General features: G+C 42.2%; 1 protein-coding gene across 2 annotated transcripts in view; it reads left to right on the forward strand.

Moving 5' to 3' along the window:
• CERS6 (ceramide synthase 6) overlaps positions 1–24,001 on the forward strand; it is an 82,092-nt gene that overhangs the window by 10,966 nt on the left and 47,125 nt on the right. For both annotated transcript variants that reach the window (XM_035133147.2, XM_035133156.2), the window contains exons 2-3: positions 10,773–10,878; positions 13,741–13,871. In XM_035133147.2, coding sequence (XP_034989038.1) covers positions 10,773–10,878; positions 13,741–13,871 — 237 coding nt within the window. The remainder of the gene's footprint in view (positions 1–10,772; positions 10,879–13,740; positions 13,872–24,001) is intronic.

Consider the following 24,001-nt stretch of genomic DNA (forward strand, 5'->3'; position numbering starts at 1 on the left):
AAGAAAAGATAATTCAAATACTACACTGCCCTCCTCTTACATTTAACTGGTAAGCTCCACTCTGAAAATACATTTCTTCATCATCTATGTAAAATCTTTTTTTCTATATGATTCACTGGCAAGTTTCTTTCTTTCTTTTTTAAAAAGCCATACACCTGGCTATTTGGCATCTGCTGTCTTTTTGTTTTGTCATCTTGTCACCTCCATTTAAAAAAGCAGTTTCTCTTCTGACATCCCTCCACCCACCCCCTTTTCTCTAAGTGATGTAGTCACTGATCTGTTAACAAAAAAAGAACTAAGAACAGACTTGATAAGATTAGAATTAGTGAAATAGACAAGAGACTACTGGTATCTGGTTCCTTCTTTTGCTTCCCACTGTCTACCTTTTAATGGAGCAATGCATGTCAAGGTCTAGAATAAATATTAAAAAGAAAAGAACAGAAATAAATTCTCAAGACATAGGTGAATTGACTGAGATTGGCCAGAGCCAAATCTAGAGAAAGATTTGACCTAGTTCTATCAAATTGTTCAACATAGCAGACTAAGTTGGTTATAAATCTGTGGGGGGTTTAAAAAAAAATCAAATGCCTGAAATGCAGCTATGTTTCCAATTAGACAAATTCACTATTTTATTTTTAGGGTGTACATTTAATAGGTTAGGCAAATGCTGAAACTAATATTTCAAGCTGTGCTTGTGCCAAGGTGCACACAGGCTTGCTTTGTTACATTGGATTTTCTTCTCATTCTGCAATATTGGGCAGTATTCAATTGCATATGCCCATCTTTGTTGCTGGAGCAGTGAGTGTGCACACTCCAGGTTTTGCAACAGTTCTTTTACTATTGTCTTTTTCATTCTAATTTAATTACAATTACAGGCCGTGTTAAAATTTGGGTTCTGATAATAAGGTTTTTTTTATTGGTACAGATTATGCTTTTTTGAACAAATTCATTTTTTGTATGCACAGACACAAAATAAATTTTGTAAGAAATACCAGAAAGAGTGCTACAACTTAAAAAGTCCCCCCCCCCCTCTTTACAGTACTTACTATTTCTTGGTAGACTTCTTCACATGAGTTTTTCACAGTAAAACAAAAAGCATCTTGTTTTCATGTTTCTCTGTCTTTCCCAGAGGCTCATTATAATGAGTGACTTTCACCATCACTATATGTCAGGGACTTCAAAGCCAAATATCCACCACAGATTTGGTCTCTCCTACTATCTTTACAGTTGAAATACACGATGTAATGAATTAATTGTTTGCCAGACGATTGGTGTATTCATTCTCTCCCTCTCTCGCACATGCACACATTGTCCACAGAACCTTTGAGGTCTAGTCCAGAGGTTATATGTTAGTGGAAAAATGTACATATTTTATCCTATGCATCTGATTTCTTAGCCAAAGCCCCCAATTTAGAAATATTTCCTGTTGCATTAAACCAAGGCGTCGGCAACGTTTTCTGCCCGTGGGCTGGAGGATTCCCACGGACTATCATCCATGGGCCGGACATGGGCCGCACAGGCGCAGAAGCGATTTCCGGTGCCGTGCTGCCCATGTCCCAAACACCGGAAATGGCATCTGCGCATGTCTGCGGCTGCGTAGATGCGATTTCTGGCACCGCTTGGCGAGTCCCCGTGCCGTGCTGCGCCAGTTTACCGCAGTGCGTGGGGGACTTGCCGAGCGGGCAGCTCGGTTCATGGGCGGCCCGTGGGCTGGATAAACGGCCTCCATGGACCGGAGGTTGCCGATGCCTGCGTTAAACCAAGGAAAAAAGAATAACGGTATAAAGGTGGAACAAATTGTGATCTTATATCTGTCCTTTATCTTCATAATTACTTTGTGTACCTGTACTTTGTGTACCTGTACATCATTATTTAATTCCACTTCCCTTTAATCGTTTTCCAGCCAGATCCCAGAAGATAGGAGTGTCTACTCCAAACTGTTTCCGAATAATTAATCTCCATATTAAACCGCTGACACGAGGCAGTGAGATGAGCTTCATGATTATGATGCTCTATATTAGGGACTGCCAAACATCTGTCTTTAGTTGGTTGAAATTATTAATTATGCCAATGAATGGATTAATATAATAGGGTATAGAAGGACTTGTTCCTATGGCTGCACGTATTACAAGTGGAAGATGAGCAAGGGAGATGAATAGTTAAATATTTTGACTGACATTTCAGACAATGGAAAGTTGAAAGAGGAAGGTCTGGAAAAGCAGTTATCATTATTGGATCTCTAGGGCCCGGATGGTTGATGGCCCACCTTCAAATTGGTTGCTGATTCCTAGTTTTGTGCATTCTGTGAGTAACCTTTTCATTTATTTACCATATTTATAGCCCTCTCTTCACCCAAGGAGGAGCAGACCACTGTGCCCCTTTCTCCAGCAGCCTGATCACTTTCCTGCATACAATTTCCTTGTCGCCTGTGGCTAATGGCAGACTTCTTAGATTTTAAACTTTCTCAATTTGAAATTCAGATATTTGCTGAAGTATGCATAACTGGTTATAATTATTAAAACTGGGTCAAAGCTAATACAGCCGGTTACATTTTAATTGCTATTGTCACACACACACACACACACACACACACACGTACACATTCAGGAAGTGTCCCAACTCTTTTTCGTACCAGTATAGAATCCAAGGAGGCTAATAGCTTCTGTGGGGTTATTTATTCAGCCTAGGCGTATAATTCGCAGCTTTGTGTCATATAGCTTATATCAGGGGTCAACAACCTTTTTCCACTGTCCCTCTGACCTTGTGGGAGGCCGGATAATATTTTTTTGGGGGGGGGGGGAATGAATGAATTCCTATGCCCCACAAATAACCCAGACCAGAGATGCATTTTAAATAAAAGCACACATTCTACTCATGTAAAAACCATGCTGATTCCCGGACCATCCGTGGGCCGGATTGAGAAGGCAATTGAGCCGCATCCCGCTCACGGGCCTTAGGTTGCCTACCACTGGCTTATATAGCTTTTTTGCCTGACAGAATTATCTGACTCACAGGAGACAGAATTTTGCTTGGCTCTTTGCACACATGCAAAGATACTAAACAATAAGGCTTGAAAGTGCAGGTGAGTTTTGCTGCGATCCCATGCATACCTATTTGGAGGTGAGCTCTTTTGAACATAAAAAAGTGCTACTTAGTAATTGAGGGTGATGTAGCAAACAGGATGATGTCACAAAAGCACATAAGACAGTTAGATTTGCTTCATGCTGACATCACTGAAATGATACATTTGGAACGTGAACAATGCTTCCTGAATAGGCAGGCACTTCTGAAGCAATTACCTAAAAATCTTCAAAGGCTGTTTCTGACACTGCCTGAAGCTTCCATGGAAAAAATAGTTTTCTTCACAAAATGTGGTTATTAACAATATCTGACTTTACAAGTTTTTATAGGTTAGTCTGTACTCAATATTGGTTGGTTTTAAATTGCCATACTGTATATTAAGAAGAAAAAACAACTGAAAACTTATGACTTTTATTAGTGTATCAATGAAAAATAAGCATATTGCCATTGGGATCTCATAACAAGATCTCCAGCAGCTGTGTTCATTGCCATACATGAAATAATTCTGCCTTCCATAATATTCTTTTATTAAAACACATTACCAAACTGTGGATTGCCCCTCTTCTTGCAAAAAAGCCATGAACAAGAGGTCTGAACCTGGATTCTTTAGAATTCAAGTGAAACCTGCAACAAAATGTTACAACACATTATTATCCTATCTCCTGCCCAGCGTTGCATTCACTTAATCCGTTCTCCAGGATACCATAAGACATGGCACCCTACAGATGTTGAACATCAGCTCCCATTGTTCCTGCTGGCCGGGGCTGATGGGAGTTGTAGTCCAACAACATATAGAGGGCACCACATTGGCTACCTCAGTTGCAAGGTGTAATAACATTCCACTCCTCTTTCCAGTTTCCTTCATTTTTCTTTTCCAACTAACACAACATGTTCCCTTTTCTGTAGTCCCGTTTTGGCTCTAATTGGCACTCATCATTTGAGTTCCCTATTAGAGGGAGTGATAGTGGCACAAAATAGCAGGTGTCAAGAAAATGACTCATATTTTTAAGGTACTTGTGATGTCAAATATAATATCCTCTCTCTCTCTAGATATATATATATATATATAATACTTCCATTGTATAAGGAAGAGCATTTATCTTAAAACTGTATGCCTTCCTCCTACTGTATCAATTATGAAGCTAACTCTCATTCTGTTGTCTTGTCATAATTGTAAAAAAAAACATGAATAGCTTTTCCAGCACTTTTCCTTCAGGTAGAAGAATTCCAAAGAAGGAATCTGTTCCTCTGTTTGGTACAAGAAAAGAAAGTGAAATGCTGTTTTTCTCTTCCCAACCCTCTAACCAAGTGTTTAAGGTAATAGTTGTCACAATGGGCACATGGTGCATGTTCCGAGGATGCACCCATCTATGTTGGGCCGGATTCATGGATGCAGGTAGCTTAGAATCCAGGTGTATGGAGACGGTTCCACAAGGCAAGTAGTTCTCTGTGCACTTCAACGTTGCATCTTTCCACTATGTTGCTCCAAGTGCATCCATATTCATCACACTACTTTTAAAAAGGTATCTTTTGTTCCATCTTTTTAAAAACAGATTGCTTTATTTCTCTTTAACCAGACCTTCACTACTCCCTCCGTCCCTTTCAATGCATAAAGTTTTATATGGGTTGTCCCTAAAACCCAATCTTTCCCTCCCATCACTGTGCATTTGCTGTTGCGTGATTAAAGTTGGTGGAACTGCATGCACAGTTTGCAACTTCATCCAAACAGCTTGAATATTGGAGGAGTCTTCAGGCAGGCACCATGTGGCTCATTGCACACCTGAAGTGACTCTTAAGAGATGGAGTGCATGGTAGCCATTTGAGCCTGATGGATGTGGCCCCAAACTGCTTTACAAGAGAATCCAGGCGCAGAGTAACTGTTGCAAGCATTTGCACCATCCTTTGGGGTCCTGAAACTCGTATGTCAAAGGTGAGGCACTTGTGGGCCTCTAGATGTTGGACACAACTCCCTCCAGCAGCCGCCAGAATGACAAGTGGATAGGGATAATGGGAGCTGTGGTTCAGCAACATCTGAAGGGCAACGGGATCCCCACCCGTACTCTACCTCCACTACCTGTGACTGTGGGGAATGTAGCATTAGGAGTACGGACACTGTCTCCGTTCAGATATGCCAGGCAGCTGGGGAAGGGGAATACGATGCCAGAGAGGGTCAATCTTTGGTGGCATTCCTATAGCAAAAATAATGAGTCTCCTGGCCTTTAGTTTCAGATTGCTTATGTGAAAAGCACAGTGGTATGTTCACTGAAGAAAAGAAGGAATAAATACTCAAGATGTCTCCTATAAAGCACTGATATTCTGAGTTAAATGCATTAGAAGTATTAACATCCAAACCAGCACAAATGAGTGAATGTTTCTTCTCCCCCCCCCAATTGTTTTGGAAAACTTAAGCCTAAAGAGCAATTTTATTTTTAGATAATGCATCAGATGTTAACCAGCTGGCTGTGAAGTATTTATTTTTGACTTTGCAATACATCTGTATATGCTTTTCTAAAATTGTGTTCTAACTAATATGAATGTAGGCTTGCAACATTTGTATCTGTTGAATAATTTCTGGCCCACCTTTCTCTTCCGAAAGAGAAACTTAACGCGTCTAACAAGGTATACAGTAGAAACAACTCCAAAGATAAGAACAATTCCATCATTAAAGCTGTAATTTTAACACTCAAGTCAATTCTGCTGGAGGGGTTTTAGGATTCAGCACCTTCTGGCTTCTGCCAGCTGTGCTCACTGGGACAAGATACTACAAGTTGTAATAAAGGGTGTAGGTGAAATAGCTTCCCTGTGCAAGAGGGAAGTAGGCTTGGAAGTGAAAGGCATGATTGGATAGAAGGCTAATACTTTGTTTTCTGCATCTGACAAGAGGACTACAAATTCCCCCTCAGATTTGGTGATTCCGATTGATACCTTTTGCATTGCTGCAGTCAGCAAACTGTTCCTGTGGCTTACAGCCTGGAGACGCTAGCAAGTATAGAATTAATAGCCTGTTCTTTCACAGAGATTACGTAGTTCCCCAAAGTGCAACTACACTGATATGGCTGTGGCCATCTTTAGCTTTCTGCTTGCAACTGATGTTCAAGTTGCTTGCTGAATTGTTACCTTGACCTTGCTCTCAAAAAAACCCTCAGGATTTTCACACATGCTCCTCTTCCCCTTTTGTTCTTAAGCAATCCTATGAAGCAGACTGAGGGTGGTATTCAACAAATCTTTGCTAAGGGTAGACCTGTTGCAATTAATCAACCCAGTTAGTCATGGCCCATTTAATTTCAGTGGATCTACCCCGAGTAAGTTTGTTGAATGCCACCCTAAGCTGCTATCCAGCTCATGCCATAAGTAGTAACTTGGGAGCTGAACTATAGATGATTGCCTTCTCCTTTCTATTTACCATAGGTGATGTGTGTGTCTGTGTGGTGGGGAGTTCCGGAAGTGACCTTTGGATATCAAGTATGAAGAGGAAAAGGGGTGTAGGCAGGCTGCTTTGAGAGTGGGGCAGGTAAAATATGAAACTTTAGTGTCTGAATGGGTGGCTGTGGGTAGTAAAGATATAGGAGATATGGAATAAGAGGCATAGTGCTTTGGAAGGTGAGAACATGAGTGCCTGGGTTAGCAATTGAATGGACACCTGGGGCAAATAGGCTATGGAGCAGGAGGCTGGGACATTTCAAGTGTGTATTGTATCTATTAAGTACATAGTACTAACATGAGTCTGACCAAACTGCGGGAGGCAGTGGAAGACAGGAGTGCCTGGCGTGCTCTGGTCCATGGGGTCACGATGAGTCAGACACGACTAAATGACTAAACAACAACAACTAACGGCTTAGTGGGTTAGACGGTCTGCAGTTACGTGTCATTTGCATCACTTGAACCTTGGAAGACATCGAAATATTGTGTAATTTTGGACAGTTGTAACCATCCGTTCTAGCACAAATGGGTGCAATTCCATTGAAGTCTGAACTTGAACCACTTAGTACCCTCATCCCACCCACAAATGTAATCCTTGAACACGCCATCCCCATCTGTAAGCATTTGTGATTTGTCCTACATTTAATATAAAAGCTTCTCAGATATACCTGGCATACTTTACCAGTTATTTCATAAGCAGTACTATAGAAGGACTTGACTAAGGGCACAGTGATATCTGTTGTGTGTTTGAATAAATATTTTTTTCATACAGGTATCTAGAAGTCGGGGTGGGGGAATATCCTTGAATGCTGGACTTAATCTGGTGACCTGCAGTAATTTAGAAAAAAACTCTTCTTTCTGAATAACTGTCTCATTATTATTATTTTTTAAAAAATCCTGATCAGTTCAGTTATGAATCCAAAACAAAAGTCTGCTCTTTAGCGAGCAGAATGTAGGCAATGTGAGGAAATCTGCTGTGAAACTGTTGGAAAAGGAACAGCATGTCTTTTTCAAAATACCAGTGGAAATGCCACTTCATATGAGAGAGACTCTCCCCCCATCATGCCCTCTGTTTTTCCATCCTTTTGCTCTTTAGGAAATCACATTATATGTTAAATCTACAAACCAGAAACACCCCAGGCAGACTTTTCAATAAGTGCAAAGTTCTTTCTTTTTGTGGGGGTTAGCTTAAGGCGGCTGATGGCCATCACCCAGTGACGGAGTTGTATTTACACTAAACTTGACTGTCCTTCACATATGAAACACATCTCCCTTCTTGGAGATAATACTTTCAACAGCTTATGTTGCAGATGACGGGCTCCTGCATATGGAGCTCAGTCGTTCCCAAGCACACACACCCCCAGACCACTTGAAAATTGCTGACGGACTTGGTGGACCATTTGATTTTTTTTGCCTGTTTCAGAATTGTAATGCACCGTACTTGTCCTCTCTTAGTTTCTTCCCTTTTTTTGTGTCTACATCCTTCATTTCCACTTTCCATTCCTTTCAATTGCCTTCTCAGCCTCTTTGCTCTGTGCCTTTCCCTATATTTCTGCCAGCCATGGCGTCAATCCTCTAAGGAAGGCAAAGCCACCTTACCGCCCCATCACTTCTGCAGACCACTTGAATAAAGCTGATGGAGCACTGGTGGTCCATGGACCACATTTTGGTGGAACTTTGGTGTAATTGGCAGGTACTGTAATTTTGAATGAACTTCACTCCTTTGCGTTGCAAACAGAATTTAAAGCTGATCATGTTCTGTGTCCAATGAGTCAAATGGAAAAGAGCTATTGGATTTTTTTCTTTTGAGTTCCTTGAAGACTTATGAAGGTTGCAGTACAGTGGTGTCATTTATCTTAAGTCTTTTAATTTGGAGGATTTAACTTTAAAACTGAGAAAACTTTAGATTTCTCCCTGGCATCCATATTGGTGATCAAAAAAACATTAACAAGCAGAATTGAGGTTTTGCTATCTCCCTTGGAACAACCTGAAAGACAAATGAGTTGGTGAAATATTGAAAGGATCTGCTACATTTGGTGCTCAATTCTAGTTGCGTCTGATATTCTCAGGTGCTTTTAAACAAAGTTGCTACAGCTCAAATCCAGAAAATCTGAGTTACGCCTTGGCAGAGAAAATGCTTGGGAACAATGGATCTGTGTACACTCTCTCTCTCTCTCTCTCTCTCTCTCTCTCTCTCTCTCTCTCTCTCTCTCTCTCTCTCCCTGAGTGAATTGTGTCACTCATTACAATGGGGGAGTCTGACCCACTACACATAGTCATGAGAGGCATTTGACAAAAAATGGCATTCGGTTCTAGTTGATGTTTGGATGTGGCCAGCATGGAATTTAGCATGCTAATGCAGAGAAGATACACTTACATTCCCCCACAATACATATATATATATATATATATATATATATATATATATATCTGGGAAGGAGCTGCATTTCCATAGGTATTTGTGGAGAAGTCTATGTATGTGTTGTGTTAGGCATTAGGACTGCAGATGAGATTTTCTGGGACTGATACACTATTTATATTAAAGCCCTCCTCTGTGGAGTACAGTCCATGGTGACAGCCCCTGTGAGCTTGGTGCTCCTCACAAACGGCTGGAAATATAGGCAGGAAACAAAAGAGCAGGGGGGGGGCTCTGGACTGCATGTTTAATTAGGTCCAGCAGGGGTCTTAATTTGGCCCACAAGGCCATTTTCCTCAGTGCATGCCCTCTTACCGCACACCTAACACATAATGTGATGGAGAGGTTCCCTGCAAAACTGACAATGCCAGCTGCGGGCATGCTAAGCAACCAAGATAAAATTCCAGCCCTGTGCAACACAGCAAAAGCACAAATTATAAAGAATAAGTGCAGGGTGGAGACATAAGTAGTTAGTTAATTGCCAATTTGCACTGCATCCCAAAGTTGCAATGGTGCAAGAAAGCTCTGGCTCAGCGGTTAAGATGTAAACATGGCTTAAGTGTTGTGATCATGGGGATCAGTGCTGGCGTATAACCGCCCCCTCCTCCCCAGTTGGCAGTCTCTTTACATTCACTGGAGGTCTCCAGGCTTCACTGATAAACAGAAGTGTTGTCAACAGCTCCATTCTAATATCTGATTTGATTTTTGTTGGCTGTGACTCAGCAATGTTTTATTATTTAATTAATAAGTGATAGACTCTCCCCCCCCCCCCCCGCCCAGACATGAGCTGCTTCTGTATGAAGGATTGCCAGCTATTTCCCCCCATCCCTCTGGCAAGTCTCCCGTGCCAATAATGCTAACATGATAAGCTGAAGCTTTCCCCAACTTGTAGGATTCAAAAGTTGGATGTGAGAAGCCTTTTATCAGCTGCTTGCTCATCATGGAGCTGATATGGGGGCCTGGAGTCCTGCCCAGGCATATTTGTAGGAGACTCTGCAACTGAAGACGCAGAGCAAAACTGAAGGTCGCTTCCTAATCTAGCTCCTTTGGGATATGAATTGAACATAGTTTATGTTAGACACTGTCCTTGCTTATCCATTTTGAATTCATCTGTGTTTTGCTTTTGCCACTGAGAGGGAGAGGGAGAGAGTGTGTTCTGATGCAGTGAATACCCAGTCAGCCAAGAGAAGCCTGATTAGGGGAGATAAATTTCTGCTGGAGTCCAGGAATGCCCTGGCACAATTTTGTTTGTGTGTATATTTGGCTACTATGCAGTATGTGGATATTGCCATTGTCTGCTAATGCGGAAATGCTTTTCTTTTTGTATATTTGATGAGCTGATAACAAGAGAAACTGCTCTTGTCTCCCTGCCACCTCTCTGTAAAATGAGCTTAAATACCTATTGGGTGTTAAGCTTTCTCTGTCTTTAAACCTAGCATTTGACTTGCTCTCTTCTGTTCATTAGGATAATCCAGGAATTCCTCTGTAATTGTGAGCTTTTCTGTTTTAATTACAAGCAGCAGCAGCAGCAGCAGCAGCAGCAGAGGTTAATATTCCAGTTTTTTCCACTTCTCTAAATCTTCAGCTAGAAACAAGGGTCTGTGGAGTAAAGCTTCAGAAGTGGACAATCAGCCTCTGTAATACTCTATAATTATTATTTACAATTTAGCTTCTGCAACACACTTTCATCTCCTACATCTTCTCTGAATAGGTTTGATGGCAGGGGGGCCAGTTGAGACATTCTGGGAAAACACGTTCTCCTGCTATGTGAATGAGTTGCAGTGAGCTGTTTTGATTATCTCACCACTTGTGTCTAATGCCTTATTTTTCCTCTACTTTTTTTTTAACTTTGTAGGTTTATAGCCAAGCCATGTGCCTTAGGCCTAAAAGTCCAGGCCAATGGACCACGGAAAGCTCAGCCTAACGCTATTCTTGAAAAAGTCTTCACTGCAATTACAAAGGTATGGTATGTACCTAAAAATGTTTACTTTGGGAGAAAGGATAGGTTCATCATGAAATATGAAATAACTTGGGTTGGAGTGGGGGCATTGGCAAAATGCCCTTTGGTGGACTTCCTGATGGGCTTACTGTTTGGCAGCAGTGCTCTGGTGAGTGTCTGGCTCTGGGAGCCACCATTTAACGTGCTGGAGTGATGCTACATTGGGAGTGCTGTATGAAAGTGCTTCAAGACCTAGTCACCTAGCTCAAGTTGGCAATAAAAAGAACTGATTAATATTTTAAGAGGCCCAGTGCAATTCATCTCCAAGATCCAAGATTGGGATGCGGGTTGCACAGGGTGTGTGTGTGTGTGTGTACCCTGTTTCCGTGAAAATAAGACATACCCATAAAATAAGCCGTAGCAGAATTTCTAAGCATTTGCGCAATATAAGCCATTCCCCGAAAATAGTGATAGTCGCAGTTCTGGAGGGCGCCAAGGAAGAGGCAGGGCTGGATGCATAATAGAAATAAGATATCCCCTGAAAATAAGCCATAGTGTGTCTTCTTGAGGAAAAATAAATATAAGACAGTGTCTTATTTTTGGGGAAACAGGTATATACAGGTGAAACTTGAAAAAGTAGAATATCGTCGAAAAGTTCATTTATTTCAGTAATTCAACTTAAAGGTGAAACCAATACAGTGGTAACTCGGGTTACAAACGCTTCAGGTTACAAACTCCGCCAACCCAGAAATAGTACCTCAGGTTAAGAACTTTGCTTCAGGATGAGAACAGAAATCATGCTCAGGTGGCGCGGTGGCAGCGGGAGGCCCCATTAGCTAAAGTGGTGTTTCAGGTTAAGAACGGACCTCCGGAATGAATTAAGTTCTTAAACAGAGGTACCACTGTATAGAAGATAGACTCATGGCATGTAAAGTGAGATATGTCAAGCCTTTATTTGTTGTAATTGTGATGATTATGGCATACAGCTAAAGAAAACCCCAAATTCACAACCTCAGAAAATTAGAATAGTGTTTACCTACTCAATCCATAACACCTGCAAAGGGTTCCTGAGCCTTTAAATCAAGCGGCCCTCCAGATGTTTTGGCCTACAACTCCCATGATCCCTAGCTAACAGGACCAGTGGTTGGGGAAGATGGGAATTGTAGTCCAAAACATCTGGAGGGCCGAAGTTTGGGGATTCCTGCTTTAAATGGTCTCTCAGTCTGCATCAGTAGGAATCACAATCATGGGAAAGGCTGCTGACCTGACAGTTGTGTAGAAAGCCATCATTGAGACCCTCCATAAGGAGGGAAGGCCTCAGAAGGTAATTGCAAAAGAAGTTGGATGTTCCCAAAGTGCTGTATCAAAGCACATTAATGGAATGTTATGTGGAAGAAAAGTGTGGAAGAAAAAGGTGCACAAGCAGCAGGGATGACCGCAGCCTGCAGAGGATTGTCAGGAAAAGACCATTCAAATGTGTTGGGGACTTTCACAGTGAGTGCACTGAGGCTGGAGATGATGGTGCATCAAGAGCCACCACACACAGACGGATCCTGAAGGTGGGCTTCAAATGTCGTATTCCTCTTGTCAAGCCGCTCCTGAACAAGAAACAACGTCAGAAGTGTCTTACCTGGGCTAAAGGAAAAAAAGAACTGGTCTGTTGCTCAGTGGTCCCAAGTTCTCTTTTCTGATGAGAGCGACTTTTGCATCTCATTTGGAAACCAAGGACCCAGAATCTGGAGGAAGAATGGAGAGACACACGATGCCAGATGCTTGAGGTCCAGTGTGAAGTTCCCACAGTCTGTGTTGATTTGGGGAGCCATGTCATCTGCTGGTGTTGGTCCACTGTGCTTCATTAAGTCCAGGGTCAATGCAGCCGTCTACCAGGAGATTTTGGAGCACTTCATGCTTCCTTCCACAAACGAGCTTTATGGGGATGCTGACTTCATTTTCCAGCAGGACTTGGCACCTGCCCACACTGCCAAAAGTACCAAAACCTGGTTCAGTGCCCATGGGATTACTGTGCTTGATTGGCCAGCAAACTCGCCTGACCTGAACCCCATCGAGAATCTATGGGGGATTGCCAAGAGAAAGATGAGAGACATGACGCTGAGCAATGCAGAAGAGCTGAAGCCTGCTATTGAGAGCCAGTGTGGTGTAGTGGCTAAGAGCGGTAGACTCGTAATCTGGGGAACCGGGTTTGCGTCTCCGCTCCTCCACATGCAGCTGTTGGGTGACCTTGGGCTAGTCACACTTCTTTGAAGTCTCTTAGCTCCACCCACCTCACAGGGTGTCTGTTGTGGGGGAGGAAGGGAAAGGAGATTGTTAGCCGCTTTGAGACTCCTTTGGGTAGTGATAAAGCGGGATATCAAATCCAAACTCTTCTTCTTCATCATCCTGGTCTTCCATAACACCTCAGCAGTACCACAGGCTGATAGCTGCCTTTTATAATAGCACTCTTAGTTTGTAATGCACCACAAATATTAATAGGCTTTATACCCAAGTAATATGCCTACATTAAGAGCATTATTGCAAACTTTAAAACACACCCACACACATACCTTTAATACATAAATTAAACACCAGATATTTGGGCTGAACCAATGTGGCCACTTCCTGCTTGTAGTATGTTTTAGTTTTAATGATGCTTTTAACTGTATGCTTTTGTAACTGTTTGTTTTCCGATATTCCAGGATCACTACCTAACTGATGAAGAACAGTCTACAAATAAAGTTTAGTTATGGGCTAAAACCACCTTCTCCAACTGGGTCGAGGGGATATTAGTCATTAGCTTGTAGTTACTAATTGACCTTATTCTATCCTGTGTCATGTGAAATGTCAATAAAGGAGTGACTTCTTGGCCCTTTTCCTGTTTGTTTGGTAGCATCCAGACGAGAAGAGGCTTGAAGGGCTTTCCAAGCAACTGGATTGGGACGTTCGCAGTATTCAGCGCTGGTTTCGACAGAGACGCAATCAGGAAAAGCCAAGCACTCTGAGAAGATTCTGCGAAAGCTTGTAAGGAACTGTTCCCGCCTCCCTCCTTTCCCTTTTGGGTCTGTGCAATCTGGATTCTTTGTTTTGCTCCACTGTTTATTGTTTATTTTTGTCCCAAAGTCAAGGATAGGTTCCCTCCCCCCCTTGCTTCTCACAGTACAGCATCACTTCATAACTGCAGCGAATGTGGATTGCAAAATCATTTCAAACACAGCTGAGAAAATCAGGTGTAATTTCTAACTCTGTAAAGGAACCAGGATATAAGGAGAACAGATTTGTCATTTAGCTGGTTCCCTGCGTCCAAACTCAGTGCTAGCTATTGTACAAGGCTGGCTCTGCAGCTAATGAGGTGACCTGGGATACATCTTAGCAGAACCTACTTAATAGGGTGATTCGTGTCCCTTACACCAATTGTGGTAAAATTGGAGACCTATGGGCCGAATTTAGTTAAACCATGACTGGCACTCAGCTACCTGCTTTAGCTGTATATTCTTAGCAGCTATAAGGAGCCAGACTCTTTGGAGTGAGAAAATAGTTGAAAACAACTTGTTTCCTGCTGCCCCCACCTAGGATGCTATCCTGGCTTGTGATTTTTAGCCTTTGCCAGCCAAGAGCATGTTGTCAGTTGTGGGGTAGGGATGTAAAATGGCCTATCATTACTTTGCTCTAGTTTCATTGATCTGCCAGGTCTCCTGGCTGCTGACCATTGGGTAGACTGTTACCTGTGCTTAGTTACCATAGTAGCCCCATTATTAATACGTTGGGGAACGGATCAAATCCAGCTCTGGAAATGAAAATGGAAATATATAAAACAATTTGCCCTATGCATCAAGCAAGCTCCTTAAGAAAGGTATTCTTTCATTTTACCTAAAAATCTCAGGAGCCCATCTCCTTGCACTCAGATTTGTCAGCTGAATTCCTATTGCTTTACAAAAACTCTTAATTAAATTCCCATGCTAGCAGGTTTAATCAGGGCAGAATGAGCACTTAGATCTAATATTTTAAGCAGATTTTGTTTTAAGTGAACCTGCCATGCCTCCAGACAACATAGGATTGGGACACTGCTGCTGAGTAGAAAGGTGGCTGAGCCAGCAGCAGTCATTTTTGCTGGTGAACTGGGGTGCTCTTATGCTACATTTGGGGGGGTGGAGAAGGGGCTGGACCATCAGTACCACCATTAGGGGTGGCGCCAGTCAAAATAGAAGGAGGGAGAGGGCAAATGAAGTCCACCTCAGGGCCTCTCCCAACTCGACATTCCCTTCTCCACCCCAACAGGGCGAGGTTCCATCAACTGCTCAATGGAGAGGGGCCTAATGCGTTTTTAATGTGTTAGTATTGTTTGCTGTAATTTCATTCTACGCAGCGGTTGCTAGCTTGTAAGCTACCACAGAAGGATTTGTATCCTGAAAGGGAGGGTATGAATATGTGCAATAAATGTTGAAGGTAAGGGAATGGTGATTTCAAACCAGGGTTTGTTTGTTTTTTTTAGAATTTCAGGTATTAAGAAAATTATTATAAATTATCTCATCAGATAGAAAAGCAGGTAATATACAACTCAGTTTAGGCAGTATCCAATGCAGTAGTTGGATAGAGAAATAAGATGAGGTTTGTGAAGCGCCTAAAGAACTATCCAATATATAATTTATAAAACCAAGGTTCATAAAACATGCAGGAGCATAAAGTGCCACTCGAGCCAAGCCCTCACCTCTTAGATTATTCCGAGGTTACTGAAGGTGCCTTTAAGTTGCTGTGATCTTGGCCTTGTAGGGAAAAGCTGCCTCTTCAGTTGAACACAGTTTCTAATTCAGGGCTTTTGTAATATTGATGTCCTCTGTTGTTGCTTCCTGCTTAGTGACCTGTAAGACAACGAATGAAAGTGCACTGTGGCACTTAAAAAACAACAACCCAAAAAACTTTGATTTGCGAGTAACAGAATACGAAGAAATCGACCATATGATTTTGAAAAGAAATTGGAAGTTTTGAGTCAGAATTTTATTTTTGCCACATGTTTATGAACTAACTTGCCTTTTTCATAACGTGTAGCTGGGCTTCTGAAAATTGGAGCCCCGGCGCATTGAAACTTACTATCCAGAGACCTGTGTTAGTTCCAAATGTGCAACCTTTTTAAAAAAAGAAAGAAAGAAAGAATGAAGCAGCATTAGAATGCTCTTTTGAGAACACCTGGGATGAGAATTGTTATCATGGTTTTGTGTCTTCAGTGTTGTGGCTTCTACCAGATACTGCATTTTGCATATTTATAAACACAATGCACCTTCCTGCGTACATCGTGTCTTATACTACAAATCTTTTGTCAACGGGTTGGCCAGTTTGGTAGCAGCAGCCTGCAAATCATTCACTCCTGTTTTAGTCATCACCACAATAACCCCGACAGAGGTTAGACCAGGCATCCCCAAACTGCGGCCCTCCAGATGTTTTGGCCTACAACTCCCATGATCCCTAGCTAACAGGACCAGTGGTCGGGGAAGATGGGAATTGTAGTCCAAAACATCTGGAGGGCCGAAGTTTGGGGGTGCCTGGGTTAGACTGAGCTTTGAAAAGACTTTGTGCTTTGAGGCTAAGCAGGAATTTGCACCTGGGTTCAGTCTATAGTTTTCCTGCTCAGTGTTTCTAGCCCAAAACAGTCTATGGATATAATCTGGAGGCAAAATTGCTGGGGAATAGCCATACTACATGTTAGTTGATTGCGGAGTAGGCCCCCGAGAGACTGATGGTACTTATGAAAAGTTGATGTCTTGGCCCCTGTTCCCCAAACTTTATATAGAATTTGATGGGCCGCAAAGCTGATTTTGCAATAAGCTCAAGATGCCAGGGAAGAAAATGCCCTTTCATTTGCTTTCCCATCTCATCTTTCAATACTATATAGCAGGCACGTCCAACTTCCAAGAGACTGCGATCTACTCCCACTATAAAAAAAACTGGCAGTGATCTACCCATTGGATTGACCAGAGTTGAGCTTTTTGGTGGGGAGGATGAGCCAAAATTGTTGAGCTTTGGGGGGGGGATGAACCAAAGTTGGTGGATTTGGGGGGGCGGGCCACGAAAGGCCAGGGACACCCCACGATCAACCTGTTGGGACATCCCTGCTATATAGAATAGAAGAATGTGGTAGGGGGAATTGCCTTGATGAATCCCTGGAGTGTTCCACACTAAACAGAACAGCCAGATCCTAATGAGGGCACTTGGAGGAAATGGCTGCTTTTCCTCTTCTCTGCACTAAAGAGGTAAACACGGCTGCTAAATGTTTAAGCAGGCGACAAAGCATGAACCATTCCTCCCATACGTTTCACCGCTCCCTTGAACGTCTTTTCAATAATTAACTTGTACTCGACGTGGCCTTGTTTTCGAAAGCTTCTTTCACCTCCCCGATAGCTGTTGTGGCTCTGAAGACGCCGCTTTTCAGTTTTAGAGAATAATCCTTCAAAAGTGTGTTATACACAGCGAGCTAATTGCACGTGTTACTTGCTAAGGGGATCTTGCAGCTGTGAGGCTAAGGTCTGGAAACATCTCTTTTACCAACTAGTTTCTGGGTTTTTTTGGGGGGGGGGTGTTACTGGGCCCCAGGTAAAAGGTGCGGGGAAGAGGAGAAATTCCATTCATGCAAGTCCAGTGGCATATAGTTCCTTGTCAACAAGTGCCCACAGAAGATGAAAAAGGTGAGGACATACACTGCCAGCAGCTTGCTGCAGGTGTTGTCCTTACCTTACATTTTTTTACCTTGCAGGTGATGTCCCTTTATCTTGCAATACACAAAAAAACATTTCTTGTGTCTTCTGGAAGCTGCTCTGTCCTCTTATCTGAGCTAACACTTCTTTATGAAACGGAGTGTGTGAAGCAGGTAACAGCTTGTCACCACTGCATACCCATTAACATTTTCTGGGATTTTGTCTTAGAGAAGATTACGGAGATTAAAAGTATTTTAACATGTCTATATATTTCCTACCTTTTTTTTGGAAGAAGCTGTCTGATTATGATGTTTGTCTCTGATAAAACAATAGCCTCTTTTGTGGGCTGAACAGGTTTATTTGCTTTCATTCCTGTTCTCCTCCTCCCTCTGCCAACTTGGCACAGAATGTGGCTTTGTTACAGCCCTTATCGAAAATTAACAGACCCAAATACACTATTCCTCCCTCACAACAACCACTGTATCAAGATGGAAAGTCACTTGCTTATCCCATTAGTCTCTCCGCTGTGGCAGAGGCAAATTATCTGATGATTATTCTGCTTCTCTTGCATGAATGGCATGCCAAACGTTCTCCTGGGAAGAGAGGACCTGCAAAGCAAAGGAAGCAATTTGCAGGCTTCATTTAGGTTTCTCTAAAAAAAACCCCACCAACCGACTAGAGTTTTGTCCCTTTATAAAGCGACTCCTAAACTTTATACAATGATTTGACTAAGCTTTAAGATTACTTAAAACTTGATGACTTCAGTTTATTCTCTAATATTCAGAGGACTGAGAATGTGCTGCTTTTGGTATCCCACAAAACAAGGCATTTCTGGGGCAGGACTGGACTGGCGTAGGACTGGACTGAGCCAGCCCTGCAGTTGGCACGGTCTAATCTGGGGCTCTTTGCTGCACTGTCCCAGGAGTGGGCAGCTGTTTTGGACACCTGAATGGGGGTGGGGGGGCTATTCTTTGTTCCTACAATATTGCTCTGGAAGATCACTTGACGGGGAGGGGGACTATTTCTGGAAGTGGGAGAAAATCTACCGTTCATTTCAGCTGCAGGAAATACTTTGAAGTTTAAATGGGAGCTGTGACGTATTATATATGGTGTGCAGTAATAGCTCTGTCACTTATTTGAGAAGCGCGAAGCATATCTAAGACTATTCCTTGGAGCCCTGTGCTTTCCTAAAAGGTATGTCCTCTTGCCTCATCTCCTTTGCCATCCTCCTACTCCAAACCTTGATGAACTGAGATGCCATGTGGCTTCAGGCAGAAAAAATTCTTAGTTTTGCCACATTCCCTGGGAACATTTCCGTGGGAACATATGGAAAGAGATTAGTCACCTTCTTAAAGGCCTCCTATCTATATCCTGCTTTTTGTTGTTGGATCAATGGTTTTTGATCTATAGGTGTGTGGCTCTTAAAGTGGTTTATTCGACATGTTGGGCTTTTCTCTTTTTTTACACGAATGTAAATTCTATTTACTTAATAATGCCAACTGCTTTGGCTGCCTTCTATTTCTTTAGCAGTCGCACTATACTTTTCTAATATGTTGTTGCATGGTTTTTATGTTTTAAGCCACATGATGACTAGTGGGTTAGTCATTGATATGTGTTAGTGGCACCAATGAAACAATATAAGTTGGCGAGTTGAAGACCAGATCACCTTCAAAAACAACCCTCCTGAACATGTTCCATAAGAGAATGCAGATATTCAGCTTCTAGCATTGCAAAATCTTCATAAAGATAAAGACGGTGATAAAGAGAGTGAGATTCATCCAACTAACCCCATTAGCAGAAGCCCTGCACAAGGACTTGCAACGGGTATTTCCCCCCTCCTTCACCCATGCAGCCCCCAAAAAATTGGCCTGAGGGGGGTTGGGAGAATCCCCAGAATGTCTCATGAGTTTTAGAATGCATCTGATGTTGTATCATGTTTTTAATATTCTGTTGGCAGCTGCCCAGAGTGGCAAGATGGGTGGGGTATAAGTAGTAATAGTAATAGTAGTAGTAATAATAATAATAATAATAATAATAATACCATCATGCAGGGAGGAGAGGGTGGATTGTTCTATCTGGCAAACAGCAAAGCTTCTGCAGACAGTCTGATTGGAAAGAGTGTGATTTTTGAATCCCACCCAAAATATTTCTTTAATAAGATTATTGTCTAGTATAAACGTGCTCATAGGCAACACTTTTCACAAGCATACTTGAAACACGCTTTGCAGCCACAGTGTGCACTGAGTAAAGAACACATCCAAGTGTTAGAAAGGACAGGGATGATTTATAAGTAGCTTAAACATTTCACTGCTACCGGAGAAAGAAAGAAACCAAAGGGCCAACAGATCTCTCCACTTCAGCCTTGGCTTCAGAAATTCCCAGTTCTGTGCTGTTGCTCCTTATGCCCATTAAAGCTCCCTGCCCCCAAGGCAGCTGCATATCGGATCCTGTGCATATCGGATCCTGCCATAAACATGCAATGCTGACTTGGACCATCAGTTTCATCCTTGATGGTCTCAATCTGTTCAGTTTCGACTGAACATCCATCCACCTATAATAACTTTTTGTTCCTCTTTGCTTAGTGAAATCTCTCCCTGATCCTGTCGACAGTGTTGACGAGGAATTGCTCAGAGCAAATCGCACACTTACAAAATTCATCTGATTATCCGTTTGGCTATCTTTATTCCGTGGGTTTCTGCTGAGTCCCCTAGAAAAGGAAGTAGTTGTGTCCTCCTCCCATTCCCACCCCCATAAAAAGTACACAGCTGCTCCCCATGCCTTCCAAAAGGCAATTCTTTATGGTTAAATGGTGGAGGAAAGCGCACAGCATTTAGTCATACAAAAGGTATAAAACATGGTTGATTAGCAAATCGCCATAATGTTGACAAGTTAGATATTTTACTAACATTTTGTGGCTCACCTATCTACTTTATTAAATTTATTTAACTAATTTATATACTATTACTACATTTAGCTGCTTATCAGTTAAAAGTATTCAAAGTCACCCACCAAGTGATTAAATAATAATAATCAGAAAAATAATCCCATTAAAAATAAAGCTAGATGGTAAGTGTAAAAACTGAAAGGACATGAACTGAATCCAATGCTATTTCGCTAGAAAAAGAAGTGCCGGAACTCACCATGAACACCTCCCTCATTCTCTTAGAATGGCAATGGTGCCCACCTGTGAGGTGCCGGAACTGAGTTCCAGCTGGGAAAAAAAGCCCTGACTGAATCCAATTTAATCCCCTGGCAGAAGCTATAATTATCCAGTTGGTGATCTTGCACTCACAGAAATGCTTTTGATCCAGTGGACACCTCTGGAAACAGCAGAGGATTAGTGATTGCCATTTCACTCTTTGCCATGCCATTTTCCACCTTATTTTTGGAGAGACTTATAACTCTCTGGAGCTAATTTTGGGGGAGGGGGAAATTGACCAAAGTCCAAAGTTGAGCAGCAGTCATTAGATAACCTGTTAGTCCATCCATTTTCTTTTAAAAAATCTGCTTTCTGAATTGAGAATTGTACTGTAATTTAAATGCTGCATTTTGCAGACATGGCTGAGTCGTGGCAAAGTGGTGCTTCCTTGCTGAGCACTTTTCCTGCATTTCCTCCAGATGATCAAGCTCCATTAGCGTTTGCAAAGCCCTTCCTAGAAATACCCTCTTAGGAAAGAATTGCATTGAACTGACCTTGATTGAACAGGTGGCCAGAATAATTAGGCAGCTGGGAACAGCTGGAGAGGGGTTCATGAAATTTTATTTTTTAAGAAACATGTTTGTTCAACTGTGTGTTTCTGGCCTACTTATCCAGCCGTACTATATTATTGATGGCCACATACAGCTACAGAAATGTAGTGTATTGTGTTGTATCTCTTCTTCCTCCTCCCCCAACCCTTGGGTTTTTGGCCTCACTAAAATTTCCTCCGATGATCTCAGAGATGCATGGTAAGCATGTTGGCTGAGGATAACGCTGGTCTCAAGTGATGCTGTTACTATTAAATATTAAAGCTACTGTTTAAATCCTCAGCCAAGAAGAAAACTGGAAGCCAGTCAAGTCTCCAACCATATAATTCAATAGAAAGATTTTGCTTTGCATAAGTTACCTGCTACTTTGCATATTTTAACAAGAGTCTTCCTTTTGCAGTGGTGCATCTCCCTGTTCTTTTTAAAATATACATATAAAGTGTTACTGATTTTCATAGTAGTATATAAAGTCTCAAATGCAACACAACCATCAACAAACAACGCAGGTCTGCTGAGTAAACATAGCAATACAATATTTGAGTCCTACAATCTTCATGGCAATCATTGTTCAGGACAACACCACATACCGTAGTTGTGTGGGCCACTCCACGAGTATTAACATAACTCCATGAGTATTAACATAACTAATAAATGAGAATCATATTGTATTAAACAGATCTCATTTTGCCCTATCTTGGCCAGCTCTCCTGTTTTGGGTCAGATGTTTGGACAAGGCAATGATCCAAATTTGATTGTACCTTCCACATTTTGTGGGAGTCGTTTCTCCTTTCTACTATGTAAATGAGCTGCAGCCAATAACAGTGCAAGCAAAACTTGGTTTGATCCCTTGATTGCTCTCCCTCTTGTTTGATAAAAGAGCTAATATCTAAGTGGAATTGCTGATTGGTAAAGCTATTTATCTCTGAGAATACCTCCTTCTGAAACATTTGAGCGAGAGGAGCGCTCCACCACAGCAATCTTCTTTTGCCACATCTTCACCAAAAGAGAGGAGGAACATTCTTTGCCTAGATATGAGAGCTTACAGGAGTCCAATGTCAACACAATGTTAAATTTAGGATAGCTTTCTGTACTCGCAGAAATGGTATACAGAGGAGGGTTTGACCAGACTTTCCCCCACTGTTCATAAGATGGTTTCCCCATACTTTCCTAATACCCTCCGATGTACCCACGGTCTGCTCTGTTAAACTCATGCAAATAGAATAAGTGAAACCCTTATGTTGGGAGTGAAGCAGTAGCACAATAGCGTTTGTAAACCATTAGAGAACAGATCCCCTCCTCTCTTCAGCTAATGCACATCATCGCCTGTGTTATTTGAAACATTTTAGTTTTGCATCCTTCAGTTTATCCCTTTATAATACTACGCAGTCACAGGCTGCCCCCTGTGGATGAAATCTTCCATATTGCCAATCCCTTTGATATTGCAGCCTTCAAAGTGTTTATACTTACTGTTGAGCAGAATTTTGGATGGTCCAAAGTGCGGTAAAATGCGGGCTGGACAATGCTACCATTCAGTGGATTTGTAACTGGCTTACTGACCAAACCCAAAGGATGTTCATTAATGGCTCCTCATCCTGGAGAGTAGTGACTAGTGGGGTGCCACAGGGTTCTGTCTTGGGCCCAGTCTTATTCAACATCTTTATCAATGACTTGGATGATGGGCTTGAGGGCACCCTGAGCAAGTTTGCAGATGACACCAAATTGGGAGGGGTGGCTAATACCCCAGAGGACAGGATCACACTTCAAAATGACCTTAACAGATTAGACAACTGGGCCAAAGCAAACAAGTTGAATTTTAACAAGGAGAAATGTAAAGTACTACACTTGGGCAAAAAAAATGAAAGGCACAAATACAGGATGGGAGACACTTGGCTTGAGAGCAGTACATGTGAAAAGGATCTAGGAGTCTTGGTAGACCACAAACTTGACATGAGTCAGCAGTGTGATGTAGCAGCTAAAAAAGCCAATGCAATTCTGGGCTGCATCAATAGGAGTATAACATCTAGATCAAGGGAAGTAATAGTACCACTGTATTCTGCTCTGGTCAGACCTCACCTGGAGTACTGTGTCCAGTTCTGGGCACCACAGTTCAAGAAGGATACAGACAAGCTGGAACGTGTCCAGAAGAGGGCAACCAAAATGGTCAAAGGCCTGGAAACGATGCCTTATGAGGAACGGCTTAAGGAGCTGGGTATGTTTAGCCTGGAGAAGAGAAGGTTAAGGGGTGATATGATAGCCATGTTCAAATATATAAAAGGATGTCATATAGAGGAGGGAGAAAGGTTGTTTTCTGCTGCTCCAGAGAAGCGGACACGGAGCAATTGATTCAAACTACAAGAAAGACAATTCCACCTAAACATTAGGAAGAACTTCCTGACAGTAAGAGCTGTTCGACAGTGGAATTTGCTCCCAAGGAGTGTGGTGGAGTCTTCTTCTTTGGAGGTCTTTAAGCAGAGGCTTGACAGGCATATGTCAAGAATGCTTTGATGGTGTTTCCTGCTTGGCAGGGGGTTGGACTGGATGGCCCTTGTGGTCTCTTCCAACTCTATGATTCTATGAAATGGGAATTATTGATAGTGCGCCTTCTCTTCCATATCAGTAGGTTCATTTTGAGAAATGGTTGTTCACCTTATGAATGGCTGGCCAGCAAAGGTATGATAATGGGAGTGCCTGAACAGCAGAGGCTGGGGGCAGTGTTTTGAT

This window comes from Zootoca vivipara, chromosome 1, assembly GCF_963506605.1.
Source record: "Zootoca vivipara chromosome 1, rZooViv1.1, whole genome shotgun sequence".
Lineage (NCBI taxonomy): Eukaryota > Metazoa > Chordata > Lepidosauria > Squamata > Lacertidae > Zootoca > Zootoca vivipara.